The sequence below is a fragment of the Xenia sp. Carnegie-2017 genome, unplaced genomic scaffold (assembly GCF_021976095.1).
Source record: "Xenia sp. Carnegie-2017 unplaced genomic scaffold, XeniaSp_v1 HiC_scaffold_22, whole genome shotgun sequence".
Classification (NCBI taxonomy): Eukaryota; Metazoa; Cnidaria; class Anthozoa; order Malacalcyonacea; family Xeniidae; genus Xenia; species Xenia sp. Carnegie-2017.
In genome coordinates, this window is record NW_025813485.1 from 7269313 (window position 1) to 7290930 (window position 21618).

General features: G+C 34.5%; 2 protein-coding genes and 4 long non-coding RNA genes across 10 annotated transcripts in view; 2 read left to right on the top strand and 4 right to left on the bottom strand.

The window, feature by feature from the left end:
* Positions 1-21618, bottom strand: part of LOC124445863 (fibroblast growth factor receptor 2-like) — a 65716-nt gene that overhangs the window by 22815 nt on the left and 21283 nt on the right. The window lies entirely within an intron of this gene.
* LOC124445873 lies at positions 193-3405 on the bottom strand. Its single transcript, XR_006948279.1, has 4 exons — positions 3347-3405; positions 1848-1959; positions 871-1226; positions 193-806 (listed from the first exon to the last, which is right to left on the bottom strand). It is a non-coding gene; the product is annotated as an uncharacterized LOC124445873 (long non-coding RNA).
* Positions 6179-14768, bottom strand: LOC124445867. 2 transcript variants are annotated; one of them, XR_006948275.1, is made up of 4 exons: positions 14304-14322; positions 8362-8613; positions 7797-8099; positions 6179-6424 (listed from the first exon to the last, which is right to left on the bottom strand). XR_006948275.1 is itself a non-coding variant. In XM_046996663.1 (4 exons), exons 1-4 carry the CDS (start codon positions 14766-14768, stop codon positions 6397-6399), a joined length of 636 nt encoding a protein of 211 aa, XP_046852619.1. In that variant the 3' UTR covers positions 6181-6396. The 2 variants fall into 2 exon arrangements, 1 of the variants encoding a protein (XP_046852619.1); XM_046996663.1 differs by lacking the exon at positions 14304-14322 and adding an exon at positions 14669-14768 and having other exon boundaries at positions 6181-6424; positions 7844-8099.
* Positions 14871-15332, top strand: LOC124445871. Its single transcript, XR_006948277.1, has 2 exons — positions 14871-14961; positions 15193-15332. It is a non-coding gene; the product is annotated as an uncharacterized LOC124445871 (long non-coding RNA).
* LOC124445878 lies at positions 16215-19581 on the bottom strand. 3 transcript variants are annotated; one of them, XR_006948285.1, is made up of 4 exons: positions 19532-19581; positions 18526-18779; positions 17309-17754; positions 16215-16607 (listed from the first exon to the last, which is right to left on the bottom strand). It is a non-coding gene; the product is annotated as an uncharacterized LOC124445878 (long non-coding RNA). The 3 variants fall into 3 exon arrangements; XR_006948284.1 differs by lacking the exon at positions 19532-19581 and adding an exon at positions 19365-19458; XR_006948283.1 differs by lacking the exon at positions 19532-19581 and having other exon boundaries at positions 18526-18828.
* LOC124445883 lies at positions 16722-18041 on the top strand. Its single transcript, XR_006948291.1, has 2 exons — positions 16722-17225; positions 17325-18041. It is a non-coding gene; the product is annotated as an uncharacterized LOC124445883 (long non-coding RNA).

The following is a 21618-nucleotide window of genomic DNA, read 5'->3' on the forward strand; positions in this document are numbered from 1 at the left end:
TTGATGCTGTTGAAGAGTTGCAACTTTTATCTTGCCAATCATACTGCTTATAGACAAATTCAACGACCTAAAAATATAATCTGCAAGCTGTCAACAAAACGCAAGATTGATATATAAAATAAATTTCATGATCATCGGGGGCTCTGGTAAATATAAGCATAAGTACGTTAATACATGCTTTTATTTAAGCGATTTTTGCATTTAGCTTCTTTAGTAAAGATAAAAACAACAACAATATATTTTTGCCATGATTGATGTAAGATGATATCTAATTTTATACATAAAAATTATAAATATGGTGATAGAATGTAGGTTGGAGTGCAATTAGGTATTGGTGATCAGTTGTGACAGATGAAAAGCTTAGATTGTAGATTTTTTAATATGTTGCGATTTGCTTATTCTTTGTCAGTGAAACACAATCATTAAAATAGTCATAGTGCAGATTATATTGTTGGACGACCTCAAATTCTGCGACATTGATAAAGAAGACTTGTCTGTGTGATTGTTGTTTTTGACAACATTAGTTTTTGTTGACATATCCCTGACGACGTTTATTGTTGGCGATATAGCTGTTCCACCTGTATTGCATGCACTGCAGCGGTACCTGCCCTCATTTTGTACTTTTAAAGAATAGTTGAATGAAATGTATTTCCAATGTTTGTCGTCGTAGCAGGTATCAGATATGCAGATGAACCATTTGAAGGTTACTTCTTTTGGGTAATGTCTCTGGTTTAATGTACATTTCAACACCGAAAATCCTTTCTTCAAAACTATATTTTCGTTTCAAATTTCAATGCTAGGCTTAACTAAAAATTTAAAAAACTGAATATAAAAAACTAAAACACACCTTAAAATTTTAATTTCATTTACCTCAAATACTTTTTCGAACAGGACTAACCGAGAATTTGTATTGAAATATTCTTGATCTCATATCCTTTCATATTGCTTACATTGATCTTGTAGGTTATATTATCATCAGGGAATCTGACAGACTTTACTTCAAATTTGTTTCTTGTAATTTTTTTTCCGTCATGATATTTGCAATGTTGCTCAGCCGCAGAACAACTTGTTTAAATCTGCTCGTTGGATCCATCATATTTTAAACGCCACCAAAAGATGTCGGCAGCAGGATAAGACGTTACGTTGTAGAAACGTCAAATTCTTTCCTTCATCAAATGAGAACACCTCTGTGTCGTTTTCAATATAAATTTTTGGTTTGATCAATTCTAGATTGGAGTAGGTTTTATGAAAAAATGCATTCAACAAACAAAGCTTAAACTAAAACTTTTGCAAAGCCTATACATACAAACTTAAAAAAAACATTTATTGTTCTTTTCTTTCATTAAGTTTTGTTTTTTGTCATCCTATAACAATGACTATAACACGATGAAAAGCTGTAAAGTGTATAGTTTTTTTCTTAATAAAGCCCTGTTCGATTATAAATTTCTTCTTCGTAAACTTTTAAGTGTTTATTCACTTTTAAAACTTTTTCACAAAACTTGCAGGCTTTGCTGCTGTATTGAATATATTTTTTTATCAATCACTGCTTTTGTTTAATTATAACCATGTTTGCATCATGATTTTGAGCATGTATGACATTATATGTGCAAGATAAGACAGTCACATGCGTTCATGATTTGATGTGATTGTTTAAAATTAAGAATGACATGTGGTAAACTAAGTCCTCATGAAAAATTAAGTTATTACTCTAGCTTTAGCCATAATAATAAGTTTTGATAAGACTTTATATTTATGCATAGAGAATGCAAGTATATTAATAACATTAGCAAAGGGGTATCACAAGAAAGACAAATAACATTGAAATGCCCGTATTTTCTATAACATACATTTTGTATCATTCGTACAATTCTTTGATGCATTCCTACGGCTGTCAGTCAACACAACATATAACAGCAACACTGCAACTTTATTTCGAATCGATGCCATCTTTTAGATATTCTGAAATGGTTTGGAAAGAACGAATGATATTTAAAATAGAGACCAAGCAAATCCTTGTGGGTTGGAGGTGCAAATATTAGAATGCTGTTAAACCGTTGATGTATATTGTGCGTGCAGCGTTTATATATAGTAAGTAAAATCTGCCAAGATATGCAACACAGACACGTTTTAATCCAGTGGCGTAGCCAGACACGAACTTATGGAGGGGCATATTTTCAAACACCAAAAGCATGAGCCTTAATAGGGGCATGCTCCGCTTAGAAACTTTTAAATCTAATGTCCCTCTGTTGCAATTTCCAGTGTGATTTCTGAAAGTTATTTGTTACTGAAAAGCATTATTTTTATGTTTAATTATACAAAGCAACTGTTAAAAGTACTTCGAATAAGGACGACTTTCAAAGTAATTAGAGCGTTACAGACGTAAATTTAATACCTTAAATAGCACTACTTTTATCAGAATCTTGAAGACGTCTATAACACGTGGTATTTTCATGCTAAATTCATTCTTTTTGGTGAATATGTCAATAGAATGTTCTACTGGGATTACGCGAATAAATACTCAAACGAAAGTGAGTACGCTTAGTAATACCTGAAGACATTTAGTTCTACTGTTAGACTTATAGGTACTCAACTATGTTCGTATCGCCCCTCCCATTCCATTCGCCCTACTTCTAGGGCACTACGTCTGTTCTTTGGAGGAGTTAAGCCTTCCCTTTGTCTATGCCCCTGGATGAACCTAGAAAATCCTTTGACCATGCATTCTTGTATTAGAAACTGTAGCCACGGAGATACTGTTTAACGCTAATACAAAATATATAAACAATAAAGCTACCACAAAGTCCATTCATAATAACACAAAACTTGGTTCACATGTTATGAAATGTTAAATCTGCCCAAAGTAGCTAATGCTTGTTGTCTTTAATCAAAATACGCAAAGCACATGCAAAGTATAGATAGTCATCAGAATTAGCATGAAAATACCGCGAATATTTTCTTAGATATATGTCTAATAACCATGTGTCACAAACATGTGTGATTCTACAAGATATGAGTATTAACAACCATGAAAAGCAGACAACTTCAGATAATGCAGAATAAAAAAAAATTTCGTTTACTTGAATTTCAATCTGTTTTATGAAATCTGGTTCTGGAATATGAATAATGGAGTCTGCATGGAATCTGTTTTTCTTTTACATAAGAATTACTGTTGCGTGCACATACAAAATATATGTTCATTCACTCAAACTTGGCAAAAACTGGACAGTAAAAAAATGCTGCGCGCAAAATACTACAACAAAACATTTGGCAAACACTCCAGCTTCACATACGTGCTGGAAAAATTTAAAAATACAATGTTTGCATCCGTATAATAGTTAAAATTTCTTACTCCCAGACTCTCAGCTCGAAAGGCTCGAAAGCACTATGTTGCTTGATATATTGTTTTAGTTAGCACGCCAAAGATAACGTCCACATGAAAAACTTAATCAATTTTGTTTCTTGAGAAGCTAGGACCTTTGCGTGTCTATATTATGCCAATTCTATACGTCAGATGAATAGAACTTCAAGGCTTTCATCAAAATCATCATCATCATTATTATTAAAATGTAGCTTTTGATGTAGACGACAAGAATGTGAAGTAAGATGTAGTTTTCATTTGATGTAGACAAGGATGCAGACAAAGATGTAGCTTTCGGTGCAGACAAGGATGAAGACAAAGATGTAGTTTTCGATGTAGACAAAGATGTAGATTTTGATGAAGAGAAAGATGTAGACAAAGATATAACTTTTGATAAATTCAGAACATTATTAAATATTTCACTTTTATCAAAATCTTTTAATAAAGCGTTTCGCAGGCCTGCCACCAAGATATAGACTCTAAACGTGATTTTTATTTTATTTGAATGACGTAAAATTTATGTATAAGTGTTACCTAAAACGTTATACAGTTTAATGCACATATCTTTATACAGTAGATTGTATATATCTTTATATTGTACAATGTACATATCATTATACAGTACAATGTTTATATCTTTATACAGTACAATGTATGTATCTTTATGAGCATGGAAACAGCAATTTCCAACGCCCATGAGACAGAAAATATCCTCAAGAAAATATTTTTTAAAGTTTAGTTTTTTTGGGCTTGACGGAAACTGAGAACACTCTTAATGTATTCAGTGCTTACTCCTAATGTTCTAAAATAATATTTATATTTTAAAATTTTTGTGACTTAGTCACCCGACCAAAGAAATTTTGTGACTTTATCACGTGACCGTTAACAAAGATTGACTGCTTAAAATGGGTCTACAGTATGGCAATTCTTTGTTTAATGACCAAAGCAATTAAAAGAGTTGCAATCATCCTCACATCCACCGCCACAGGAGAGTAGCTATGCTTACCAGTTTCTAATTACTGTGCTTAAGTTTGAAAAACAAGTTACAAAAACCAAGATGCCCTTCATTGAGGGAAAAACAGCATTTAGTAAGGCGTATGGTATATTTAACTGTGCATTTGTAATGTAAACAAGCACAATCAAAGCTCAATAAAGCGTAAGTGAAGTTCGATAAATGTACGAGTTGTTACGACACGTACCAATATTGACCCCACTTCTTGTCAATATGTTATCTTTCAACAACGCCTGTGTCAGCACGTAGTTATCATACTGTATGAATTAATGCTATATTTGAAAAAAATAGCTATGAACAAATTTTAGTTCAAGGACGTTGAATATTTGAGTGGAGCTCAAAACTTGATGTAGTTTTAACAATAAAGACCATATTTTATGAGCTATATATACGCCATGAAATTTAAATTATGAATTTCAAATTCCAGATATTTTCATGTTTTGGATTATGCACTAGTTGGTGGTGAAATTGTTAGTTCTTATAAAGGTGAATGTTTCAAACTGTCAAATAAATGTTACACAGTTTTTTACAAATTTAAGCATGTTGAATTGTGCTACAATCGTTACAATAACGACATTTGACGTGTATACATAATCGTTACATCAATAGTTGGAGTTCAGTCAGTTCATTCCAATACCACTAAGTAAACGAAGAGCTATTTATTTGATCAGAAGAATCTGGGCTAGCTACGAAATACAAAATAAAACAAATTCCAAAAGTCGTCGTCTTGTTTTCTTGAAACTCGACCAAGATAAAAAAAACAAGTAATATGCCAAAGACATTGTCATGTCGTGGAATGGTGTCGGCAATTATTCTCAGAAGAAGACTACTCCAAAAGTAAAATCGCTACAGTGAAGTGAGTGAAAAACACGTCAGAGACTGGTTAAAAATTCAGAACAAAAATCAGTGACAGTGGCATGTAGTGGCGGATCCAAACTACGTCAAAATATATCTATATCTCTATAACTATATCTCCATTCATATCAATCTTTTCTATGTAGTCAGGCAATGGAGGATAAGAAAGGAGATAAAAAGCACCGTAAATTTTCTTCCTTTTGTACAATACATAAGAAGTAATGACCAAAATGACAAGAGTGAGGACGCCTATAGGTATGACCAACATCATCATTGTTTTCTTCTGTCCATTGGTTGTACCTTTTGGTTCGGATTCTTTTGTAACTGTTGTTATTGGTGATGTATCTATTTCACCGCTATTGTTGGCAGTACAGCGATACCTGCCCTCCTTTACTGTTAAAGAATAGTTTGATGAAATATATTCCATCTCGTTCTTATGATCATGACAGATATGAGATTGGCACTTGTACCATTTGAAGGTTATTTCTTGTAGGTCAAATTTCTTCTTCAACGTACAGTTTAGGACCGAAAATCCTTTTTAAAAATCTTTTAGTGTCTTTAATGTCAATTTCAGGTACAACTGAAAAATAAATGTAAAAACTAAAACTGATCTTTATATTATGCATGACTCAAGCTTAATCTTTGAGTATGATACATTTCAAAACAACCTAAATAGCTATGTTTTTGGTATTTTTCTTTGGAATTTCGAAACCGTTATTGAATTAAAAGTTGAGCTTCTAATCTGAGTTTTGCTTGGTGCAGAAGGGCGCATAATGTACTAGTGCCATTTATTTGCCTTTCGTTTGTATGCAAATGTTTTTTACGCTAAAATTTCAGTTTTATTTTCTTTTTATATCAAACAGGACTGACCTAGTTTTTTTATTGAAATCTTCTTAATTTCATTTCCTTTTATATTGCTAGCATTTATCTGATAGGTTAAACTGTCATCAGGAATCTGACAGACTTTACTTCGAACTTGTTTCTTGTAATTTTTTCTTGTCCGTCATGATTTTTGCAGTGTTTTTCATGCGCAGAACAACTTGTTAGTGACTGATAGGTTGATCCATCATATTTCAAACGCAACCAAAAGATATCGGCAGCAGGATAAGACGTAACGTTGTAGGTAAACGTCAAATTCTTTCCTTCACCAAGTGAGAACTCGTCTGCGTCGTTTTCAATGTAAATTTTGGGTCTGGCAAGCTCTAGAGTTGAAGAAAATGTGAAGAAAACATGCTTTAAATATGCTTGAAAATGCTTTCGATATGCTTTAAAAATGAAAAGAAAACGAGAAAAATGCGAAGAACATGAAAAAATGTGAAGAACAATTACTTTTTACAAAAATGTTTATTGATTAGTGTAGATGACCAAGAGAGATTAAATGACTATTTATAACAGTGTACGATAAGCGAATTACCCGCAAACCTAAGCTTAATGTTTATGCCATCGACTGTTTTTAGTTTTCTCCGTCATGATATTTTACTCTTGCACTTCCATGAAAATGAAATTTCTTAGGTTATTTTCTTTGTTTTTGAAGTGATATAGCGCTGTTTCTATGTTCCATATTTATTTAACGAAGTGGTGACGGTCTTAATTAAACTAATCTTACAAACTGATTTTCGCTAATTTTATTTCATCTCACGAGGAAATGATCGTCGACAAATATGATCCATTTCCACGATGTTAAAATAGTCCTCTGGGCACTTTCCGGTATATTTAGATTATTTGATTTTTCTCTATAGGCACAGTGAAGAGGATTTGTTTCCTGTGTGTCACTTACAAGACAAACTTTGCATAGTCTGAATAGAGTTGGGTCAGTTTGGTAGAACACATATTTCCCGTCGTCTTAAATAATTTGTTCAAAGTGCCTATGGTGCTAGAATTCTGCAGTATAGGCAACGGAATTTACACGTTTTTGAGAAGATTTAGTTGATGGTTCATTTAGTTCTTTTTGGTTTTTAGTATATCAAATGACCTTGCTTATCAATGAAAGATTGCCTGAACTTTGATGTGGTTTCATCTGTGGCTATATTTCAGGGTTCGCTGTGACTTGGGCTATTTTAGAGCAGTTTGCTTTGTACTAATTCAAAAGTTGTGTTTGAAGCGTTTTATCGGAAGCCTATTCTTATACAACACGAGTTCCTTGACTCTTCCATTTGTGGCTGAATTTCAAGCCCACTATACTATTGTTGAAAAAACAATCTAATAGTTTTGTACGCAGGTGCATTCAGGTTGGAAAAATTGTCTGAAAGCTTGTAAAACACAGGCCATATTTTTACTCAGTGTGATAAAATTGTTTTTACGATGAGTATATTTCGTGGGCATGGCCTGTCTTTTAAAGACTTTAATATCGGTTGTTTCACTCGTAAAATATCTCGCATTTTAAAAAAATCTCATTACCAGCTGTACCAGCGAACTTTAAATTACTCATAATAACCAAACGTCTTTGCTTATTCCACGCGCGTCTTGTTTTAGAGAATTTTTCCTAGAGTATACGTTTTGATACACACTGAAGTCTTGAGAAATAAGAACTCAAAATTACAGAAAACGGCTTTTCATTTACTTCAATGGAATTACCTTTGACTTTCAAAGTAAAGCTTCTGTATGATTTATAATTAACATACTTTCTTTCTATCAAGCATAAGTAGGTTCCTTCAGATTCTGCGGTAATATTAAACGTTATTTTACAGTTCTTTCGGTTTTTTGTTTCACATTTTTCTTTGTTTCTTCCATTACTCTTCCAAAAAAATCTATAGTATCGGGAAGCATATATGAATTGAATACCAGCAATATTGCAATCTAGCGAAACCTTGTCACCAAGATCATATTCGGGTTTTTTTGGTTCTACCGTAATTGAAGGATTCGCATAGGATGGCACACCTGTAGAAGAGACAAAGGGGCCTATGAACTCCTAGACAGATCAATACATTCAAAGTTACAGCACTTGCTCATATTAATTTGTTTCAAATCATTGAAATTGGCAATATCACATTGTAGAAATGATATAAGACTCTGTAAAAACTATTTTTAAACATGATTTTGGAAACATTATAGTTTAATTTACCACGTTTCTCGGTAATGACACTCGTGTAACCAAGAAGGTATTAAATAAACAGTATCTAAAAGCATACAAAATACCAACTTTTGTGAGGGATGATCTGTATAGTTCTTTTCTCATTGCAAGCTTGGCAGATGTACTCTTTGTGGTCTTGTGTTACTTTTGTCACATTGAAGATATTTTTTACTACAATTTTAATGTTTTTGTTCTCAACATGTAAAGGCTTCTCGTTTCCATCCAAAAGTTGAACATTAATGTCATGGTAATTAACTGTGCAATTGATAAGCACCCATTCACCAACAAGCCTGTGTAGATGACGTATATATTCCGATACAACTGTAAAAGATATAATACTTTTACAAAAAGGAGCTTATTTGCATCTTCAGTTAATGAAATGCCAGCTAAATGCCCCAGCAAAACAACACTTAATAAATTCATAGAAAGAAATCAAATTGTAATTTGTAAAAAAATGTCAGTCATATATAATCATAAAAGTTTCACAAAAGAAGAACCAAGTTTCACAAAAGAAGAACCTTAGGAACTTCATGTTATAGATTAAATTTCACTGTTGGCAATTTTGAAACATTGTTTTTCTACACTCCGAACCACGATATTATCTTTAAAACGGATTCATGCAGTATTCGTTAAAAAAATATCATGAAAGTACAGCTGTACACCAGTTGTACATTGTACTTTCTAAGCGTTTTCTTTGATCATTCGCTCAAACGATGTCATCAAACTATACAACTATGTTGTTGAATGTGTTGTGCGTTTTTTGGATTTTCTATAACATTTTTATTCTGTATAATGAAAGCTGTATATGTGCAATGTATTTGTGCTATCAAATATTTTAAAAATTGAAGAATTTATGTTCTGTCGATCGTTTCCTAATTTAAGTATCTTAAAATCATGTTTTATTTTGTTGTTGCGCTACAAACCTGCTTGTACTTGTTTGGTTAGTATGAATGAAGCCTATAGTGATTAGGAAACAACTGAACATACATCCCAAACAAAGCATGGAATCATGAATGTTAAAAAGAGTCCATTGCAGTTTTGGAGATATTTTATCTAAGACAACAAAAATTTTTATACACTTTAAGCTTAACAACAAACTAGCGTGTGTAAAATGTGTTTTTATAACGTAACTGGATATTTTTCTTCTTCGAAATTATTTCTTTGCTGGCTTAAGCATAAAAGGATTCAATCTGTCAGTTCAATCAAACGATCCATTAGAATACGAACGATTAGTAAAAAGACTCTCTGATATCATTTCAATAGCACAAGTTTCACGTCATATGCCCTTTGACGAAAGGCAAAGATGAAATGATAATTAATATGAGCTTGCTCCGTCGCCATCAAGTCAGAAAACAGAATTCAGAGTTGTTGCATTGTTTATTAATAATATCAGTCTAATTTAATTTTCAAAATGTGAGCTGACGAAATGTCAAAAAATGTTATACCAATCATATGATTTTTACCGATGTCTGTTATTCACTGGTTGCAGAATCGACGTTCTCAATATAAACGCCTGAAGAAATTTTACAGTGGTTTTCTACATTGTTCACATCACTCTTCGCCAAATCAGTATATTTCTACCTTACTGCAACGCTAAATGTTATTTTAAGGTATAATTTACGAGTTGGTTTAGTCTTAGTTCCGTCATACATAATAAATGTTGTTATGAGGCTTAATTCTATTTCGTCATTGGACTACGTCACTAAGGAGTCATGTGAGATATGCGCACGCAGATCGAGGAATCAGTTGCCCGCGTAGTCTTCGAGCGAACGGTTGTTTTTATCGAATAAAATCTCAACAAAGGAGCGAAAATCATGGCATCAGATGACGAATTGGAAAGACGGCTATTGGAAGAAGAGCCTAGCGGTATGAAAGAAGCGACACCACCAGGGATAGCAAAGCCAGAAGTGTTGGCTAGTCTCGTCGACAAAGTAGAGAAAATGTCAAGCAAAATTATCAACATGGACAGTTCCATTAAACGGTTGCAGTCCGACAGTCAGGATCCTTGCTTGAACGAAGGACCAAGCAAAAAAACGACGTGTAACTTCACTAATGGAAATAGACAAAGGTTACACTGACGGTGATGCAGAAGGATTGCATCGAGAAAGTGAACCTGATGCCGACTCGGCAAATGAAGGTAGTATAAGCGCCACATGTGTTCGACGCGAACAAGACGCTCTGCTACAAGAAATCTCGCACGATTTGGAGCAAGAAGAGGAGGTTGGCGACAATATAAACCAGCAACTTGCTGATATTGTCAACAAACGATGGTCAAACAAGCTCCCAGAAGCAAAACAAAAAGAAAAAATGGAAAAGTATTCAAGACCAAGTAATTGTGAAAAATTTATTGTCCCTCGCGTTAACGCTGAGATATGGGACAAGCTTGACAATAAGACCAAGCACAACGACCTTCGCACTGCTAACACGCAGAAAACAATAGCGAAGGTTGGCGCCGTACTGTCTTTCACGACAGACAAATTGCTACAAATACGTAGTAAAGAATCACCAGACGTTGATAAACTGATCACAATGAATACCGATGCCTTGGCACTTCTTGGCCACACAATGTGTGAACTATCAATGCGTCGACGCGACGCTATTAGGCCAAATTTAAACAAGGATTATAGCAGCCTTTGTGCATCACATGTGCCAGTAACGACTTACTTGTTTGGGGATAACCTTCAAACACAACTAAATGATATTAGGGCATCGAACAAGATCAGCAAGGCAACAGTGCCTCAAAGGTTTGATAAGGTCAGGCAGTATGGCCGCCCTCACTCTCATGGTACCAACAATTCCTCCTCACAGGAAAACCAAGAAAGAACCATTTTTTATCCAACAATCTGAATTGGAAGAAACACCCACCAAGGTCGACATACCCATCGAAAAAGCCATCAACCTTTCCAGTCAAGCAGCAACAATACCAGTAATGGCCAATAGTGAAAGAAACAAAAATATCATGACAAACTTACAGGTCAGTACTTTAGAGAGAGACTTGCCTTTATTAGTCAGGTATTTACACTCACGAGTGAAACGCTTTCAAGCAGGCCAGTTAAGTCACAAACTTTGTGAATGGCGCAAACTCACCTCTGATTCAGAGGTTTTACATACAGTCTTGGGTGAGGAGATTGAATTTAACGCTTTACCTCACCAACTACATGCACCAAAACCCAATACATTCACAACATTCGAGAATGGTTGTGTTGCACAGGAAATAAAAAAGCTGTTTGCAAAGGGTGTCATAGTTGAATCGGCTCATGAGGCAAATGAATTTATTTCATCCATTTCTTAAGACCAAAACCTGATGGGTCTCATAGAATGATATTAAATCTCAAAAGTTTAAATAAGTATGTGGTATATAGGCACTTCAAAATGGACTCCATTTGGAATGCTATTAGTCTAATGAAACCAAACTGCTACATGGCATCAGTTGATCTAAAAGATGCCTATTATTCAGTACGTATCTGTGCTGAACATCAGAAATATTTACAACTCGATTGGAATGGTAAATTATATAAATTTACTTGCTTCCCTAATGGGTTAGCATTAGCACCAAGAAAATTCACAAAATTGCTTAAGCCTGTGTACTCATCATTACGGAAAAAGGGTCATATATCATCACCTTATATTGATGATTCCATTTTGATAGGTGATAACTTTAATGACTGTGCAGCAAACATTGTTGAGACAGTTAAAGTTTTAGACAACTTAAATTTTGTCACTCACCCTGAAAAATCTGTGTTAATACCAACACAAAAAATTGTATTTCTTGGTTTTATTCTAAATTCAATAACTATGACTGTTTCTTTGACACCAGAAAAAGCAAAGAAGGTAAAATTGGCTTTTACCCACCTACACTCTTGTAGGATACCTCAAATAAGAGAGGTTGCCCAGGTTATTGGGTTTATTATCTCTACATTTGCAGGGGCAATGTATGGGCCCTTATATTTTCGGATTACAGAGGGTGAGAAAGCGGAAGCCCTAAAACAATGTAAGGGAAATTATGATACTCACATGCAGTTATCCTCTAGCAAAAAGGAGCTGGAATGGTGGATAAACAATGTAGAAAGATCAAACAATCTGATCTCTAGACCAGAGCCGCATGTAACTATGTCCACAGATGCATCTAAAGTGGGCTGGGGGTGTGCTATAAATAACATTAAAACTGGAGAGCTCTGGACTCAGGAAGAGAGTCAATCTCATATTAACTATTTAGAAATGCTGGCAGTGTATTTTGGTCTCAAGTCACACCAAAAATCTATTACGAAAATGCATGTAAAAGTACTAGTTGATAACACTACGGTTCAAAATACCCTAAACAAAATGGGAACAAGTCACTCTCCATTATTGAACAGTCTTATCAAAACTATATGGGACTGGTGCATTGTTAATGAGGTTTGGAACACAGTTGCCCGTATTCCTGGCAAGGAGAATGTCGATGCAGACAGGGAATCTCGGAAGGCCAGGCGCACCACTGAGTGGTGCCTGAATAAACACATATTTCATAGGGCTTGTACGAAACTAAATGTAAAGCCAAACATTGACCTTTTTGCCTCCAAAATTAATTGCCAATTAAAGCCATACATTTCATATACCCCAGACCCAGAAGCAATTGCAGTCCATCATTCATGGCTGGGTTATCAATTTTACGCTTTTCCACCTTTTTGTTTGATTAGTCAGGTGCTACAAAAGATTCAAAAAGAGAAGTCGGAGGGACTGCTTATTATACCAAAGTGGCCAACCCAATCCTGGTGGCCAGTAGCAATGAGAATGCTGATGCAGTCACCAATCTTGCTACCACAAACACCATCAACACTAATTCTTCCCAGCAACCCATTGGAGAAACATCCTCTTCACGAGAAACTAGTGCTAGTAGTGTGTCACTTATCAGGAAACAGTTCAAAGACCGAGGACTTTCGACAACAGCTGTGGAAGTCCTGGAATCAGCATGGAGAGCAGGCACACGGAAGCAATATGAAGGGCATTTGGAAAGATGGAGACAATATTGTTATCAACGGCATATCAATCCCTTTTCTCCCACTGTAGAAGAAGGGATAAACTTCCTTTGGAGTTGTTCAAAAAGGGCTTGGGTACAGTGCACTAAATACTGCAAGGAGTGCTATCATCGATAGTAAGTTATCAGATAGTACTAGTTTTGGAACACACCCACTGGTTTGCAGATTCCTTAAAGGAGTCTTCAAAATCGTCCAGCCTTACCAAGGTACACCAGAATCTGGGATGTACGAATAGTGCTAGAATACTTAAAACCATGCAGCCAAATGAAACTTTGACACTGAAAAGCTACCACTTAAACTGACCATGATGTTAGCCCTTATCTCTGCTCAAAGGTGCCAAACCCTTAAAGCCTTATCACTGGACAATATATCTCGGAGGATGATAAGTATGTATTCACCTTCGACCAATTGTTAAAACATCTCGCCTGGGAAACACCTAAAGCCTTTCACAGTTAAGAAATATGACCCAGATGCAACACTTTGTCCGTTCAAACTCCTTACTGAGTACATTGAAAGAACAAAAACTATTAGAAGTAATTCCAAACAGTTGTTAATTTGTTTCCAAAAACCCTTTAATGTAGCAAGCACGGACACTATCTCGAGATGGCTTAAAACAATCTTAAAGCTGGCGGAATAAATGATTTTTCTGGCTACAGCACAAGAGCAGCATCCTCGTCAGCTGCAAACAAAGCATCCATATCAATTGAAGCAATTATGGAAGCAGCTGGGTGGTCTAATGCTTCAACATTTCAAAAATATTATAATAAGCCATTAAAAACAAAAGCCGACTTCGGTTGTTCATTATTAAATGCTTCCAATGACTAAGCACAAATTTTTTAATAGTGAGAAGTATAGTTATATGTGTTGTTGAAAAAATTGTCAATACATTTGGGATTATGTTAAAGCTCGTGATCACAACACTTTGAATATCTCACATGACTCCTTAGTGACGTAGTCCAATGACGAAATAGAATTTAAAAATTAAACGAGACTTACCTGTAAGTTGAAGTTTGATTGTAATTCTATGAGTTATTGGACAAGGAAACTAAGGAGTCACCTCCCCCATTATATTGGAGGGATGTTTAGTGTAAAAAATCTTATTGCACCCGCCCTAAATGGTGAATGCTGTTGAAATCACTCGCAGCGTTGAAAACTGATTCCTCGATCTGCGTGCGCATATCTCACATGACTCCTTACTTTCCTTGTCCAATAACTCAAGAATTACAATCAAACTTCAACTTACAGGTAAGTCTCGTTTAATTTTTAAATTATACAGCTCTTTGTAGAGCAGTTGATTTGCCGAACATGTTGAGAATAAAGCTAAATAAGGATAGACCTAATAAGAATATCTTATTACTTACATTTTATACCCCTTGTACAATTCTCGGGTGCACTCGCACAGCTCTCAATCAGCGCAACATATAACAGCAACACTGCTACATTGTTTTGGAATAAAGCCATCTTTGGGTTTTCTGAAATATCATGAAAAGGACGAGAAAGCTTTTTACGAACGATCTACGAATGGTTGTGATGTTAATGAAACTTGGAGTGTTTAAGGAAATAGAGACCATACGCTAAAGCCTACGTGAGGGTCGGCAACTAGATCATGGTCAACTAACGTACGCGCCCACATATTATTCTTATTATGTCAGCGGTAAGTAACAATTGACGAATATTCATGTTTCATTATACGAATGATTTTACCGCACTACATAATGCGTTTACATATGGCAATAAGGCAAATTGGCAATAGAGAAAGCGAGAAGAGATTACAAAGATTTCAATTCAATTTTGGTTTGATGTACTTTCTTTAAAATGTCTGCCTTGCAGAAGTAATGGATTGATAGTACTTTACAATATAATAACCGCACTTCAAAAATTGCAGATTTACTGGACCTAAGGAGAACAATGTAATGTTATAAAGTAGAAATGGACTCTATTTGTATTATAGATATGATATTAAATATTTTCCTGTTATTTGTAGTACTAATAAAAATTATTATAGATACAACATGACATGATAAACACACCCATCTAGATTCGTATCTTCAAATTTTTTTCCAAACTTCCTGCTCAATAATATAAAGTTTGTGTGTTCAATGTGTTTGACTGTTTGTCCATACTTGCTTGTAATTTTCTGATTTGAGTTAATGCACAGGTGTGGTAAATTTTTTAACTTTGTTAAAGTTATTGTCAGGAAATTTTGAAAACTCATTGTCTTCAGCAGTGCCATCCACACAGTGAACCAGAATCTAACTTAAGTGCTCATTAAATGAAATGGATGGTTTTCAAATGAGCATATTGATTTATCACGAAAAATTGATAGGTGATCATAGTAGAGGTGCAGCCATATCCAATGTAAAGTTGTGATGTCAATCACAGTAGCTAATTCATATGTTCCTGAAAATACTTTACTACAAGAAATGGTAACAATATATCTTAACATGTAACACTGGGTATTCTCTACATTCATCTCTGGCAAAAATTTTCACATTGAATCTCTGAGCACCAAAATAAATTCTATTATGGAAAAACAGATTGTTCAGAAAAACCTTTGAGCATATAATTCCTTCCATTGTCATAGGATTTTTCGAACAGTTTAAAAGGCTCCCACCTGCTTTTGTTATGCTTGTGGCATAGATCCAGTGCTGTAGAACATAACTTGCCTTAGATGCAACTCTCTCAAATAGTGTAATGTAATTGTAAAAAGTCATTGCATGATGTCATAGTGTTTGCAAATAATATTACCACTTAACATGAACAAGTTTCTTTATCAATTTTGTAAACTAAATATCTTTGTCAGGTTGGGGTGCTCTGTGCTCTGCAATGACTATCCATAATTTCATGAAGAATGCTTGATTTCCATGCACCCACCTCCCTAACAGCATTGAATGCACCATTTCTTGATTTTATGGTCATATGAGAAGATACAATGCATTTGGCTAAATGTTTTTCGAGCAACAAAAAATTCACATTTTCCTACATTGTAAAATTGCAACTTGCCATACATATATTCTATGAGAATCTAAACATAAAAAGCGCGGGAAATCATCATGGAATTGTTGCCAAATGCTAGTTCGAAAATAGAGTTTCCAATTGTTGTCACTTGGAAAGTTAATGTTTTAAAGTTTTCCAATTCGCATCTTTTGAGGTACGCACTACCGTTGTTTTTCTTATGTGTCTGATCAAATGTTTGTTACATCGTTGTTGCTGTCTTCATATCCCAAAATTAGGACATGGATTCCATATCAGAAGTCCTGAACATCATCCGTCAATGTCAAGAGAATCCACTGTGGAAACCTAAAAACATAATGGTTGATTTTTCATTAGCTGAAATTGGAGCAATCAAACAGTGTATTCCAAGTAAGACGAAACAAAGCAATAGCCTTTTTTGAAGAAAATGTTTTTGCGATTTTCATCGAGAGAAGGCGTGGAACGAATGGATTAAGCGCAGTAATGGAACGTATCTTTACAAACATGAGCTATTACAACTGCTGCGAAATATTGCAAATAGCACAAGTCAAATCGCATTACAGAAAACATTGAATCATTGAAAAACAGCCATCTGTGGAAAGAATCGCTGCAACTGCAGAAATACTTTGATGAATTTTTGGGATTACACTTGCAAGTATTAATCTCTTCTATTTTATGCGTTTTAATATCAGTACGCTAAACTGCTCAAAACTGATACTACCTATCCAACCTATGTGTGTTTATATAAATATATACATTACTTTTCAAGAAATGGGTCCATTTTTACAGGGATGAATCGTTGCGCGTTGCCATTTATACAAACAACGGAGTGGAAAGGCAAAATAACTGGTTAAAGCATTCATATTTAGAGGACAGACGAAATCATTCGATAAGTGATCTCGTCAATATATTACTAACACAGTTCCTGCCTGATAGCTACAAAAAGTATTGTGCATACTGTTTTTTTTTATAAGATGTTCGCAATCAGTGAACTTTAACGATAATCAAAAAAGTATAAGTGTACTTACAATTTTCTCTTTATAGATATAAGGAACAGAATATCAAATCATCCGATTCGTACAAGTCCTACAGCAAACAAATCCCAAAGTTCCTGCACAATAGACCAAAGTATGTTGTTTCTCATATTATTCAACGGATGGAATCTGACATTCCAAGTAAAAACATCAAGATGGAAACGACAAAACATTTCACTGTCACAAGCTCATCATCCACATATCAAGTTTTTCTGGGATCAAACGACCAAATGCCTTCCTGCCAATGTCTTGATTACAGGAGTCGGAAGATGCCTTGTAAACACATATATGTGCTGTTTTTCAACAACCAAATGTTGGGAAGTTTTCCAATCATCCCCTATTTACTTTAGATCTCCATATAATTCAACCAAAAGCCAATATAAGCCAAACTCAGACTGATATCAAACACAAGTCACTGCCAGGAAACTTTGCGCAATGTCCTAATTATGAAAAAGCTCATTCTTCTGACTGTTTTCTTACCACAACAGATTATTACTCTAACTCAATCCAAAATGTTAGAAATAAGTGTGTTCAAAAAGTCAAACAAATTCAGGATGAGCTTTACATTTTGGATGATGAGAAAGTTTAGGGCAAAGCCCTGGAGATGTTACAAGAGGTAATACAATACACAAGAAAAAATCATCTTGAGGAAAATGGAATTTCATTGAAAAACAAGTCTTTATCTCCAAAAAAGAAACAAGTTTCAAAGTGTAGGTCACAATCTGCTTTGCCAAAAAAAAATGCAAGAGGTGTCCAGGTAAACAAGTGGGAAGAGCAGAAAGTGAAAAGATTGAAGTATTTGAAGAGAAGCTTGAAAAAGAAGAGAAGCATGAGAAATGCAAATTACAAGTAATAAAAGAGCAACTAGCAAAAAAGATGAAAATGAAGAACAATGAGAAAATTGAAAATTCTGAGGAATGATGGGTAGATATTCAAGGAATAACGTTGTCATATGCTCAGAAAGATGTGCTTCTAAATCTAAATGGATGGGTTTCAGATGACCATATTGATGCAGCACAGAAATTAATAGGTGATCTTGGTACCGGAGAGGGAGGTCTAAACACAGTCGTAGCAGTCACATACATTAGCAAACTCATAAATATTCCGGAAATATCACCCAAGCAATTCAATGTCACAATATTGGTCACCACTGGGTGGTTTCTACATCCATAACTGGTGAAATAGTAGTCTTTGAATCTATGAGTACCAACCTGAATTCATCATTAAAAAGGCAACTCCAGAATGTTTACAACAACCTTCAAGAACAGGATGGTTCTTTAAACGTCAAAGTGATTCTCCAACAACATCAAAAAGGATCATCAGATTGTGGTCTTTTTGCTGTGGCAAATGCTGTTAACCCTTGCTCTGTTACCTGGCTGCAGAAGAAGATGCAAGTGCATCTGGTCAAATGCTTTGAAGAACAAAAAATCGAGATGTTTCCCCACATTGAGAATGCAATGCAAACCTGCCATTCAAAAAATTATATTCTGTGAGAATATAGTAATTGTAAGCATCTAACATAAAAGTAATCATGTATCGCTTCACTTTTGCTTGCAAACTTCTACACTGTAATTGCTCAAATTGGAGCCCCTTGACAAATCATGTATGTATTTATCTGTAAATAGTATTAAACAAAATTAACATTTTCTATTTGTGAATCATGGACATGGTATTTATTTTTACAACTAACTGGGGACATATAACTAAAACAGTCTAGATAATGTAGAAATAATAAATTTACCTTATAAATTTTACACAGTTGTGTAGCGCGCCCGGAAGATAATTTGGTCGTGGTATGTAAATTTGATATTATTATCATTAAACATTTCTTTAGAAATCTGTTGTTTTTACAGTTAGTGAACAAAGAAATAATTGTATAGCAGAGCTAAATAAAACGGGCTGGATACGCCACTGTTACGTTCATTGTATATTGTTCATTGCTTCATCGAGTATCGTTATGATGATTTAAAATCGTTGAGCATATGACAATATATGTAAAATACAAAGAATACAAAACAATAAATGTGTAAAAAAGTAAAACTGTCCAAACCTGAAATCGAAAAAAGAATTCTCGTCATTTAGCCGCATATCGGTTAAATACGCATATGAAACTTGTTATTCTCAATGGTTATTTTATATTTTAGTGGTTTGTCACAGCTTATAGGTAATTACCATTGGTAATTACATATACATGAATATTCGACAATTGTTACTTACCGCTGACATATTAAGAATAATATGTGGGCGCGTACGTTAGTTGACCATGATCTCGTGCCGACCCTACGTGAGTGTTGTTACGCATTGTGCTCAACAGCTGTGCGTATCTTGGTGTTCTATGCAAAACGTTGACCAGATGATATATTTAAATAGAGTTTATACCTATAGTTTTACTGTCTACAGTTTGTAGAAAATTTAACTGACTTCTTCAGGGGCGTATGGTCTATTAAGCATAAGCTAAAACATTAAAGGATAACACGACATATTCTTATTTAACAACTTATTCGACGGAAGCACTCTGTTGCAATATCAAATTTCCAACAAACAAACATCTAAAGACTTATTATTTTTGGTAAAGTGGAAAGACAGTTTTACTTTAAACTAACCGAAGATCAGCGTAAATGACTAAACTCCAGTCATGTTTGAATAAGACCTAAGAGCATCTCTCGGACAGCGCTTTTGGCTAATGTATAGATTGAGAATAGACATGTTATTAGAGAGCAACTTCTGCTTTCTTGTTCAAGAATACTTTTAGATGCTCAAAAGCATCTATACAGCCATTTTAGTATGAAATTCAATTTGAGCATCTTTAAGGAAAAAGTAAAACCAGCTGTATAGATATATAAATGTAAATGACTCTATATATGTAAATAACTCTATATATATCTATAATTCTTGTTAACTTCCTTATTAATCTGAAGATATCTTGAATCAAGACGAAACGTCACTATTTTAATAAATTTCACAAAACCAAATTGTTTATGACTATGTTTAAAATTAATAGTGATTAGGAAAAACAGTTTAACAATTGCACTATTCTAATGGCAACAAACAGCAATGGTAATTGAAGTTCTTTGTTATCAGATCATGTTTATCTTCAATACTGAGTTAAATAGAGAAATATCATCGTCAAAGAAATGTCCTTATAATTAGGTAACTTAAGGAGATGCGATTGCCAATTCAATGCAGAATAAGTAATGACTTGCAATTTGTCTTCGAGGAAAACTACTTACAATGCATGACTAATGATTTAGAACCCAATCTTCTAGATGTCTAACTACCTTGACAAGGTGAGGCAAGGACGCCATCATGAAAGGTGGCAAAAAGCAAAAGTCAAAATGAAAAATAAGTTAGAACAAACATTAAAAAACCCATCATATTAAAAATTTTAATAATTAATTATTCGGGAAGAAACGATCGGACACAATGAATAATCGCAAGTAGAAACACTGAATTTTTAAGAAATTTTAAGACTTTACAGGTAAACCAGTATTCTTCTTTTGTACCCACGCTAATAGCGTATTTGAATAAAAGCTTGGAGAACTATCAGGCTGGCAGCGTATCAATTTTTTTAAGTGCATGGGAAACACTCACCTCTGATAAGGAAATCTTAGAGACGGTGTCTGGACAAAAAATTGAATTTGACACAATTCCGATATAAAGAGCCTTACCCAAGGAAATACAGCTACCCGAGGTTGAAATTAACAATATTGATTTAGAAATTAGCAAATTACGTAAAAAAGACGTTTTGCAGATTTCTCACCCTGAATCAGGGGAATTTGTATCTCCAATTTTCACTTGCCCCCAAAAAGATGGTTCTTTTCGCATGATTCTTAATCCATAATCCTTAAACAGGCATGTCAGATATCACCATTTTAAAATGGAGTATGTTTGGTCAGCTATTAGGCTTACGAAATCAAATTGTTTCATGGCATCCATCGATCTCAAAGATGCTTACTATTCCGTACCTATTCACCCAGCATATCAAAAATTCCTCAAATTTTGGTGGAGAGGGCAACTATATAAATTTGTCTGTTTTCCTAACGGCCTAGCCATCTGCCCAAGAAAATTTGCAAAACTCCTTAAACCTGTTTTTTTGAATTTACGTCAAAAAGGACATATTTCGGTTGGCTGATACTTGGTGATACTTGGCTGACACATATGCTTCATGTGTTCGGAATATTCGAGATACCATCTTCTTATTTATTAAAGTAGGGTTTTACGTACATCCGGATAAGTCAGTTTTAGTTCCCTCACAAGTAATTACTTTTTTGGGTTTCCTACTCAACTAAATTCTTATGCGAATA

What these genes read in the sequence shown, in the direction of transcription:
- LOC124445867 (XM_046996663.1), bottom strand. Translation starts at nt 14,768, where the DNA reads ATGGCTTTATTCCAAAACAATGTAGCAGTGTTGCTGTTATATGTTGCG. An exon ending in TTGTACAAGGGGTATAAAAT is followed by an intron (nt 8,614 to 14,668) that starts GTAAGTAATAAG and finishes TATCTTTTACAG; the next exon opens with TTGTATCGGAATATATACGT. An exon ending in ACAGATCATCCCTCACAAAA is followed by an intron (nt 8,100 to 8,361) that starts GTTGGTATTTTG and finishes TCTCTTCTACAG; the next exon opens with GTGTGCCATCCTATGCGAAT.